This window comes from Clarias gariepinus, chromosome 12 (assembly GCF_024256425.1).
Source record: "Clarias gariepinus isolate MV-2021 ecotype Netherlands chromosome 12, CGAR_prim_01v2, whole genome shotgun sequence".
NCBI classification, from domain to species: Eukaryota; Metazoa; Chordata; class Actinopteri; order Siluriformes; family Clariidae; genus Clarias; species Clarias gariepinus.
In genome coordinates this window covers 5,422,698-5,434,606 of record NC_071111.1, presented here as the reverse complement: position 1 = coordinate 5,434,606, position 11,909 = coordinate 5,422,698, and the positions used below count along the sequence as shown (strand labels likewise).

At 38.2% G+C, this 11,909-nt stretch overlaps 1 long non-coding RNA gene and 1 gene segment (V, D, J or C); one reads left to right on the top strand and one right to left on the bottom strand.

Moving 5' to 3' along the window:
* Positions 1-1,486: 1,486 nt before the first annotated feature.
* LOC128534708 (Ig kappa chain V region 3381-like) lies at positions 1,487-1,953 on the bottom strand. The segment is given in 2 exon segments: positions 1,487-1,806; positions 1,905-1,953. Coding segments are annotated over 2 exon segments (369 nt in total).
* A 314-nt stretch (positions 1,954-2,267) lies between these two features.
* Positions 2,268-3,406, top strand: LOC128534611 (uncharacterized). The gene is made up of 2 exons (XR_008361505.1): positions 2,268-2,305; positions 2,937-3,406. It is a non-coding gene; the product is annotated as an uncharacterized LOC128534611 (long non-coding RNA).
* Positions 3,407-11,909: the final 8,503 nt, after the last annotated feature.

Here is an 11,909-nt window from a genome sequence, read left to right as displayed (position 1 = left end):
CTTTGTCAGAGGCAAATCAATCAGACAATGAAGAGATTGATTAATTGCAACATATATTATATATTTATAGTAATTTTTTTGACTCGCTGCTTGCAGCAATGACTGTATTATATATTATATATTATATAAAATTAAGAAATATTGTATGACTTTAAAATTGTGTTTATTATATTGATTTATATTTTTTTTGTTACGATTTTAAATGAAAATCTGGTTTAATTGATTTGAGAATGGAAGATTGAGATTAATGTGTGGCAGTTATTATACAGATAAATCCCCAGTTTTTATTTAAGACATGTATTTGGTCTTCTTCAGTAAAAATAACAGCCTTAAATCTGATCCATCTCTAACTTTGTGTGAGATCTGCTCTTATTAAAGTAAATGTACACAGGACTGAAGAAAACCTTATTTAATTTAAGGAGTTACAAACCTACACTGTGATACCAACCAACCAGATTATGAATGTTTGGTTAAGTAATGTTGGCTATCCCACTGATACACCAGTTTTTTTTCAGCTTGCCTTGTCAAACATTTCTCAGATGGGATTTGTCACACTTTCTGCGAAGTGGAAAAACATTATTTTACTGTACATGAGCAGATTGGTCAAATTTTCCTAAAGAGGACGGGACTGGTCAAACTTTTTGCGGGAGTTGGTGAGGTTTCTTGAATTTTCTGTGAAAATGGAGATGATTGTTTAATTATCCTGCAAAAGCAAATAAGAAGTGAGAAGTGAGTGATACTAAGAGATAATCTGAGAAGGAGCAGTTTGGCACTAGTCAGGAGCACACAGGGTTGGTTAGATGTTCTGCATGGTGGTTATAGTTGTTTAGGAATCTGTGTGCACAAGCATTTGTTTAAGGTTATAATAATTTAAGTAATAAGTAATTGTTTGCTGCAGGTCTAAAATGGATGTATTGATTTTAAAAATACATAGTAATCATGTAAAATTCAGATGTTTTTTTATATACTTAAAAAAATATTGTTGTCTTAAAAATTGTGTTTATTATATTGATTTATAAGTTTTGTCATGTTTTCAAATAAAAATTGGTAATTCAAATAGAATTATAATTTCTTTAACATTTAGCTCTATAATGAACCTCTAATAAATTAAGCAATATCAGACTCTAGGTCATGTTGTTATAATCAATACCAACATGGCTGTGATTTCTACAGTACGTTGGCTGAGCCCTCGTGCCTTTGAATACATCACAGCCATCACAGCACACTGGATATGGTTTGTGATAATGCTTTTATAAATTTTTTGATTTGTTTCTTGATTTGTTTTGTGTGTATTAGTGAGTTACTGTGGTGTGTTTTCTCTCGTGCACAGTGGGTGTGTGTGTGTGTGTGTGTGTGTGTGTGTGTGTGTGTGTGTGTGTGTGTGATTGTGCTGTATCACATCCTCCCCCTCAGCACCTGCAGTCGCTCCCAGCTGCAGCAGTGCTTCTCTGTGCTCTCTCACTCACCCAGGTTTTTGTACCACGCTCTAACACTGTGTGAACACAACACTACTACTGATATAATGGTAACTCTGACAGTAGTAATCTCCTGCATCTTCAGTCTGGACTCCTCTGATGGTCAGAGTAAAGTCAGTACCAGATCCACTGCCACTGAAACGAGCTGGAGTCCCTGTGTATAAGCTATTAGTATTGTAGATCAGGAGTTTAGGAGCTTCTCCAGATTTCTGCTGGTACCAGGCGAGGTAGCTAGGAGAGGTGCTGGTTCTACAGCTGATAGTGACGGTGTTTCCTGGAGCAACAGTTTGCACTGAAGGAGTCTGAGTCACAGTCACCTGACCTCTGGATCCTGAAGAGAAACATAGATTGTGTTTCTATGCTGTAAAGTGCTGTAGAATTAGTATGAAATGAAGTGTGTGAGGCTGTGAGTTGATGTTAAACTCTCACCTTGAGTCCAGAGGGCCAGTGTGCAGATGAAGACGCTGATCAAAGTCATGGTTGCTGTGGGTGAAGTTGCTGAGCAGCAGCTCTCAGTCATGAAGTGTTAAAGTCACAGGGCTATAAACACTCACAGAGCACTGAAGCATGGGCTGCTAATGCAAAGTGTGTGTGTGTGTTTATGTGTGTGTGTGTGTGTGTGTGTGTGTGTGTGTGTGTGTGTGTGCGTGTATGGCCTGCTAATGCAAAGTGTGTGTGTGTGTGTGTGTGTGTGTGTGTGTGTGTGTGTGTGTGTGTGTGTGTGTGTGTGTGTGTGTGCTGCAGTGTAATGGAGGTTTTTGTACGATGGTTTCATTAGAATGTATCACTGTGGTTGACTTTTGGTGGAGGCTCCAAACTCATCATCAACAGTAAGTGTGTTTTCTTTTTTAAAACTAAATCCATATAGAGAATTACTAATTGTGGGAATAATTTAACCTAAACCAAACATATTATATATGTTTATTATTGTACAATGGATGTTTGTTGTGTATTATTCTGCTCTGATGAGGAATACATTTCAATTATTGATGTTAAATATGTAATAATTACACACTGGCTTTATATTCCACATGCAATAACTCTGCAGTTACTCTATAATAAAGATTTAATAAATATAGTTAGTGTGTGCTGATGTACAATCCAGATGAAAGCTGCTGTGTGTGTTTGTGTTAAACAATGAATATTTCTGTAATCAGCTACATTTGTATTTGCTGCAGTTAAATATGCTGAAGGTTTGAACTATAAAGTAATAACACTTGTTATGAAAAATTATTTTCCCAGATAAATGACAGTGTGGAACATGTGTGTTTTGTCTCTGCACTGAAACTGATGTTAAATAATAAAATACTCAATGAAACTCAGTCATGAAGTCAGACTTTATTAGACTTAATTACTCTGTAAGATCAGTCAGTTCCACAAAGTTATAAACATATTTTATAACTGTGTGTAAATGACGTGTATATGATGTGTTTATAATGTGTGTATGTTTCTCCTCTCCAGCGGGTGTTGTGGTAAAGCCCTCCGTGTCTCTGCTCCCTCCGTCCCCTCTGCAGCTGTCTGAGGGATCGGCCTCGCTGCTCTGCCTGCTGTCTGGCTACTCTCCACAGGGGGCGCTGGTGAGCTGGACAGTGGACGGCTCAGAGGTGAAGAACGGGGTTCTGACAAGCGCAGAAGAAGAGAAGAACAGCCGTTACAGCCGCAGCAGCACCCTGACCCTCAGCAAAGACCTCTGGGAAAAGGGGGAGGAGTTCAGCTGTAAGGTCTCCCATAACAACGTCAATCATCCAGTCACGTTCAGAAAGAGTCAGTGTGAAGACTAGTGGATCCAAGATAGAGTTTAACATAGAGCTGCTTATGATCATCTACAATAGAGTTTCAATTCTACACAATGCTGACATTTCTGTCTTTACTCTCTTCACTGTCCTGTTGCTCTTCCTGTAGTTTTTGCTGAAATAAAGCTGAGTTTTGGACGTTGTCTGTTCTTTTATTGGAGTTAATAGTGATGATCAGTGTGATGAGAGAGTGGGATTAGCTGTAGATTCAGTGCTGTGTGTTGTGCTTCAGTGAGTTTGACTGAAGGAAGTTGAACATCTGGTGAAGTTTCTGTTCTATTCTGGGAGAAATGAAACTATTCAGTCCTGTTCATGCAAATCTCACTTACACCTCACTGCTCTCTCCTTAAGACAGGATTAATATGTAGACTATTATTCTTCTTTCATCTCTATCATGTTTAAAAGCTGAGACTTTTATTGATATCTGACACATTAAAGGTTATAATTCCAGTGTGGTACCTTTTTACTAAATCACTGAACCCACCTCTATAAGAACTTTAACACACATATAACACACCAGGGGCCAGGGGTAGCTCAGTGGTTAATGTATTGGACTACGGTTTGGAAGATCCCAGGTTTAAACCCCACAACCACCAAGTTGCCACTGTTGCGCCCTTAAGCAAGGCCCTTATTCCTCAACTGCTCAGATGTATAATGAGATAAAAATGTAAGTCGCTCTGGATAAGAGCGTCTTCCAAATGCCCAAATGTAAATGTAACACACGACACACATTCCTAGTCCTGTTAAGGGTGTGAGGTAATTGATTGACAGCTGTCACCTCCTATTAATGGTTAATGCTGGATGTGTGATTCAGTCTTTTAGGAACATGTACAGTGGAACCTCGGATTACAAGCATAATTCGTTCCGGAAACGGGCTTGTATTCTAAAACACTCGTAAAACAAATGTAATTTTCCCATAAGAAATAATGGGAAACTTAAATCATTCGTTCCACAGCCCAAAAAAATAAATACATAAAAAATAATTTACACAAAATATAAAGTAAAAATTAAACAAATTAATGTGCATTTTACCTTTAAAAAAAAAGTACAAATAAATGCGTGCAGGCGCTCTTACATTTAGCCCCTCCTGTCTCCCCCTTCTCATCTTAAACAGTACACCTGTCTTATTTGAATTTCACACAAACATAAACAGACATTAATGGAAAGACTGTTTCGTCTGGAAAAATTACCAAGGAACATTGCTACTGACACTCATGTAAGGAATCACTGCTGTAACGTAACGGAATCACTGCTGTAACGTAAAACAAACACACAAATGAACCAGCTCTTTACCTTTGTGACAGAGCAGAGTTTCTGTGGAGAGCAGAGTGTGTGCGCACGTAATTTGGCACTGTGCCAGTTCACACACACGCACTCTCTCTCACTCTCTCCCTCGCCTAATGTGTGTGCGTGTTTGTGCGTTTGTGAAGCAGAGAGGGGGTGCTTTACACACACACAAACACGCACACACATTAAGGCAAGAAAGAGAGAGAGAGTGTGTGAACCGGCACAGTGTCAAATTATGCACGCGCACACACAGTGATGGGCTGAGGAAGAAAATGGATTTTTTAACCTCTGTATTGAGATTTTCTTTCACTTTACTCGCGCACACACGCGTGTTATAAGAAACAGTACACACACACTGTACACACGTGCTTACAAACACAAAATAAAATATGTTTTACACACACACACACTGTCACAGTGTTATAGTAAACAGTAAACGCGTCCACGGATGTTGATTATACCAGTAAGAGACAAGCACTAAGACCCAGCAGGGGAGACAATTACGCACAATTCCGCAGCGTGAGAAAGAGAAAAAACGCTGGCTCGGCATCAAAACAAAAAACGCATGCGTGATACATGATACTCGTAAACCAAGACTTCCTTGTTTTTCAAGTCAAAATTTATTAAATGGTGTCACTCATAATCTAAGGGTCCTACAATGCAGTGTCAGGGAAAAAAACAAAAAATGGAAACACAGGAAATAAAATGCAGAATGGGAACAGGCTCCCAAAAGGGAAGTCTTCTCTTTTTATTATTTACAAAAATATATAATATTATATATCATATAAATGACTAAATGAGTGAATAAAGATCAGGGACCCTGTTGTGAGCAGCAAATTTCCACACCAGCATGAGTTGTAGCTGACAGTACTGAACCTGAGCTTATTCACATGTGGTCTACTAATTTTGTCCCATAATCCACTTCCACTGGAACCACCTGGAATCCCACACTGATGCTGAGATACCTGGTGTATATAGGGTTTAGGAGCTTCTCCAGGTTTCTGTATAGCTTCAGGAAGAGAAGTTATTTTGTGATTGTAAGTTATAATTTACCATCCTGTTACAGTAAGATTTTATATAATATACTGTATAGTGAAAAACTTTCTATACACACTTTATAGGTAACATGTACAAAATTAAGTAAAAAGAACTTAAAAGAATCAAACAAAATATGAGAAATGCATGAATGGAGTGTGTGTGTATGTGTGTGTGTGTGTGTGTGTGTGTGTGTAGAAGGTATATTTAGCTGATGTAGTAGCAGTGTGTGTGTGTGTGGCATGGATGTTTACGAGAGTATGCAAATCACAAATATAAAAGCACTTTTCCCCACATTCATGCCTTCCTGTGCCATTTACACTGGCCTTTGTTGAACAATTATTTTATTATTCATCAATTATTGTCAGATCTTAAACGTTGAACACACATTAAACAGCCGAGACAAGATTTATTACTCAGTTTTTATTAATTCAGTGATTCCTGCAAAGAAGAATAAAAAGTCTACTTTAAATATTTAAGATTTTAGGGGGAAGTACATTACAGTAGATTTTAATATATTTACAGTATAATATAAAGATAAATGACCATCAGCAGCATTAAAAAAATCTGTCTCCTAAAAAGCACTTTGTAAGAGACAAAGCAAAACAACAATGAAGAGATCTATTTCTATTTGGACAATCGGCTATTTTTTGCCCGTCACCTTGGCAGCAGTGACAGTCCTGCTTTTTGCTGTTATTACAAAGTAAAATATTTGGTGTTGATTTAAGACTATTGATTTCATTTGCATTTTATTTGCATTCTTCAGTAAAATGAACATATTTGAACCTGATCCTTCTCTGTTTTAACAGTCCTTAGAACCAGTGTGAGATCTGCTCAAGTGAATGTGCACAGGACTGAGGAAAGCCTTACTCAACTTAATGAGTTCAATTCAATTTTATTTGTATAGCGCTTTTAACAATTGGCATTGTCCCAAAGCAGCTTTACACAATCAAAAGAATTATTTAAGTTTGTTTGGAATTTGAATGTGTATGAATCAAAATGGTCAGATAGTTCTTGATGAGCAAGCGAAGGGCGACAGTAGCAAGGAAAAACTCCCTGAGATGGTAATAGGAAGAGAGCTTGAGAGGAACCAGACTCAACAGGGAACCCATCCTCATCTGGGTGAAACAGAGAGCAGAAATTTATCTGCATTCATTCTGTGTGTTAGTTGGCAGGCAGTTCATCATAACAGTTGATGTTAATTGATGTTAATATGGAGTCCAGTTAGTTATTGAAAACTCAGGTAGACTTGTATGAACTATTGAACTGTCAAGTCCTCAGAGAAACAGCTGCCAACACCAGTCGAGGCCAGAACCGTCTTCTAGGTAGCGAGAATCATCCCCAGACACGAGACGAATCCCAAAGAGACACACGGGGCATCCATGCAACGAGATCTCCAACCAGAAGCGGGGCACCAGGATGGGTCAGACATGTCCGGAGGGCAGAGGGAGTCTGGATCACTGGCAGCTCTGGAACGACATGTGTAGCTCGACAGAGAGGGGAAAGGGAGAGAGGGAAGAGAAGGAACGAGAGGTAGAGCAGAAGAGGAGAGATAACAGTTAGGTATGGTCACAGTCACATAATGTATAATGTGAATGTATATTTACTGTAGAGTGCAAGCAAAGACTCCGGCAGGACTAACTATGACAGCATAACTAAAAGGAAGAGCCAGAAGGAAACACAAACATGAGGGCTCCCTGAGATGAAAGCAACCAATCACCTCACTGTGAACAAACCTGAGTGATCAATGAGAGTGGGGAGGACAGCATCTAAACATACCAGTTCACCATAATACTCTACGTCCATGAGTCCCCCAGATCTGCTCCTTTACCTAAGGCAAATCTATTTATAAAAATGTTTGGCTAAATAAATAGGTTTTTAGCCTGGACTTAAACACTGAGACTGTGTCTGAGTCCCGAACACTATTTGGAAGACTATTCCATAACTTTGGGGCTTTGTAAGAAAAAGCTCTGTCCCCAGCTGTGGTTTTCATAATACGCGGTACTGACAAGCAGCCTGCATCCTTTGATCGAAGTAGGCGTGGCGAATCGTCAGACACTATCAGCTCACTCACATACTGCGGTGCGAGACCACTTAATGCTTTATATGTCAAAAGTAGTATTTTAAAATCAATGCGAAATTTCACAGGGAGCCAATGAAATGAAGATAAGATAGGCGTGATGTGCTCGTATCTTCTGGTTCTAGTGAGGACTCTCGCTGCTGCATTCTGGACTAGCTGAAGCTTATTTATGCACCTAGTTGAACAACCAGACAGTAGGGCATTACAATAGTCCAACCTAGAGGTGATAAAAGCATGAACTAGTTTTTCTACATCGTTTAGGGACAATATATTTCTTATCTTGGCAATATTTCTGAGGTGAAAGAATGCAATCCTGGTAAAATATAGCTTCAAATGAAAGACTGGAATCTATAATCACACTGAGGTCTTTTACTGTTGCACTTAATGGAACAGAAAGGCCATCTAAAGTTACAGAGTGATCTACAATCTTACTTTTAGCTGTATGCGGTCCTATGACTAAAACTTCTGTCTTATCCGGGTTGAGCAGAAGGAAGTTAATTAGCATCCAATTTCTTATGTCCTGCACACATTGCTTAACTTTATTAATCTGGTTTATCTCATCAGGTTTTGCTGAGATGTATAACTGTGTGTCGTCAGCATAACAGTAAAAACTAATACCATGCTTACGGATTATGTTGCCCAGAGGAAGCATGCAAAGGGAAAAAAGCAGTGGGCCTAAAACTGAACCCTGTGGAACACCAAACTCCACTAGAGAACATGCAGAATAATCACCATTTTAATCTACATACTGATACCGATCTGTCAGATAGGATCTGAGCCAGGAGATCCCTGTACCCTTAATTCCTACTACATTTTCTAATCTGTGAAGAAGAATACTATGATCAATGGTGTCAAATGCTGCACTGAGGTCGAGTAATACAAGCATGGTTACACAACCTTGATCAGAGGCCAATAGAACTTCATTTACTATTTAACGAGAGCTGTCTTTGTGCTATGATGATGCCTAAATCCTGACTGATACAGTTCATGTATGTTATTTCTATGTAGATATGAGCATAGCTGCTCCGCTACTATCTTTTCCAGAATCTTAGAGATAAAGGGGAGGTTTGATATTGGCCTGTAATTGGACAGCTGACAGGGGTCAAGGTCAGGTTTCTTAATAATCGGTTTAATAACTGCTAATTTAAAAGATTTTGGAACATATCCAATGCTGAGTGAAGAATTAATTATTCTCAACAGGGGTTCTGTTATTGCTGGTACAAAAAGTACTTTCTTATCTGTTTAAGAAAATATGTCGGTATAGGATCTAATATACAGGTTAATGAGTTTGCAGAAGAGATTGAAGAGTGAAATTAGTTCATTCTCTTCAAGGGGAGTAAAGTATTCTAGGTTCTGATCTGACATGGCTAGATTAACATCAGCATAAATTACATTGTTTGGTTTCAAAGCCTCAATTTTATGCCTAATATTTACAATTTTATTATTAAAAAAGTTCATGAAGTCCTCACTATTACACAATGTTGTTGTGGAGATTTCTGCAGTGGTCTTATTTTTGGTTAATTTGGCTATGGTATTTAAAAAAATCTAGGATTATTTTTGTTATTTTTTATAAGAGTGGAGAGATATGTTGATCTAGCTACACTAAGAGCTTTTCTATAGTTCAGGATGCTCTCCTTCCATGCTATTTGAAATACTAACAGTTTAGTTTGACGCCATTTACGGTCTAATTTCCGAGCGGTCTGTTTTAAAGTGCGTGTATGATCGTTATACCAGGGAGCGAGTTTTTTATCTCTAATAATTTTTCTTTTAACTGGAGCTACATTATCTAAGGTGTAACGAAATGTCGACTCTAAATATTCAATCGCCTGATCGAGTTCTGTGGGGTCAGACGGTGATCTAATCAAAGTTGGGAACTCTGGGAGATTACTGATAAAACTCTGTTTGGTAGTTGATGTGAATGTATGTTTCATACGGTAGCGCGGCGCTGTGCATACATTATTACTATGACACACTTAATTGGGACAAGATAGTGATCTGATATGACTTGAGACAATGGAGTTGTAAATAAATATCTTATACTTAATCCAAAGAATATCATTAAATCTGAAGTGTGACCTGCTTTATGAGTGAGTCCTACTACTTACTGATTTACTCCTACCAAGTCCAGTATGGACATAAATGCTCTACACACAGGGTCTTCCGGATTCTCAAAATGAATATTAAAATCTCCAGCAATTAACACTTTGTTTACAGAAACGACTAGGTTTGAGAGGAAATCTGCAAATTCACTAAGAAATTCAGAGTACGGCCCTGGAGGTCTGTAAATGATGATTAGTGGAATCGACTGAGCTGACTTAATATTTGTAGCTACACTTACAGTGGTGTGAAAAACTATTTGCCCCCTTCCTAATTTCTTATTCTTTTGCATATTTGTCACACAAAATGTTTCTGATCATCAAACACATTTAACTATTAGTCAAATGTGGCAATGTGGGCAATGGGGTTTTCCCATTGGCCCCAGGTAGGTGATTTGTCACCCATGGCAGCCTATTAGAATGGTTCTCAACAGTACTTAAGGCTGGATTCTAGCTTACCTGGTATACGTCACGACTAGGACCGCCTTCACGGCGTGTGCGAGGACAGAAGGTGTGTAGTTTTTTTTTTTTTTTTTAGCTATGTGGCTAATGAAGAGGTGGGCATGTACATTAAAATGCCGATGTTTTATTTCTCCCTTAGTATGCGCATTGGCTAACGGATATCTGTTTGAGTCAGACCGTCTACTCTTTGTCGGGTAGGTATACGCTCTTTACGTGCTGCGCGTTCTGTCATTGGGTGATGTTAACCGGTGTTTGTTTACCATTTAGCCGTGGAGCCTTCTTTTGTGCATGTGTTATTCTGCTTGGTCTGCTGTGAGCGGCACTACAACTCGCGTGGCGAAACGATTCGTCTGGGTAAGTAAGTTTCGTTTTCTCTGGCTTATGAAAGACATGTGATTTAGTCATGGTTCTCTTTCTTAGTGGCTGTGAATGTCTGACGCGGTGCCGGTGAATCTCGTGATGGCGGAAGTATTTGCCCTCCGCCTTGCCTGAGGACGGCGCTGCTGTTTCTCCTGCTGTTTCTCCTGTTTAGTTTTTTTTATTATTATTATTATTATTTTTGCCGTGACGGTATTAGTGGTTCAGAGCTGCCTTGCTACTGTCTGGAAGCCAGTTTGGACTTCCGGGTTCTCTGCATTTTTGTGTTGTGGAGTCTGTTGTAAAGCAACGTTAGGAAACCTCTGAACTGTAGGTGATAATGTTTGGTGAGCTGTCCGAGCTATGTTATTTGATGTTTGTTTAAATTGTGATATTTGTTTTTTTTTTTTCTTTTTTTTTTTTTTTGTTTAGGGCAACGAGAACTTTTGTTCTCTTTATCTTTTTTATTTTTTTTTATTTATTGTGTTTTTTTTTTTTTTTTTTTTTTGTTTAGGGCAACGAGAACTTTTGTTCTCTTTATCTTTTTGATTTTTTTTTTATTTATTGTGTTTTTTTGTGTTTGGTTAATTGTATTATTTTGTGTTGTCCATCTCGGGCACTGTTGGGCTCAGAGGCTAGCTAGCTTAGAGTATTGGGGGTAGTATAATTGTGTGGAGTGCAGTGCAGTTGGTGTTCACGTTTCACTTTGTGTGAGGGTGTGGATGTGTGTGAGGAGCACCTGTAAGGCTGGTACTTCCTTTAGTCTGCCCTTGCCGCTGAGAAGCCGGTGCCCGAAATTTTGTTTTTTGTTTGTTTGGTTTCATTTTATTCTTGTGAGTACACATAGTGCCTTGTCCTTTTTTTTTTGATTGCAACACTCTAAAAAATGATTCTGCGGCCTTGTAAATTTCACAGTTATAAAAAAGTTATGTTACCTTAATAAAATCTCTAAAAGTCACATACATGATTGTTTGAGTTAGACAAATCAAAATAAATGCCTAAAAAAACAATTATTCATTTTGTCTTAAATTTACACTATAATTTAAGTTTACTTCACTAGTAAAAATCAGTATTTGACTAACTTAATTATATTTTTAACATGCACTTAATATTTTTTTATACATTTCAATCAAAATATCTGTTAATTGAGTAATTGTACTGATTAGTTTCAAGAACTACAATAATCACTCATTCCAACTCAATATTCTTTATGTTTAACAACAAAAACTTAAATAATTGAGTAAATTGCCCTGTGCAAGTGCTCATGGGAAGTCTGGTGCAACATCAGAGACAAGAAGGCTGTGTGGATGTGAGAATGGACATG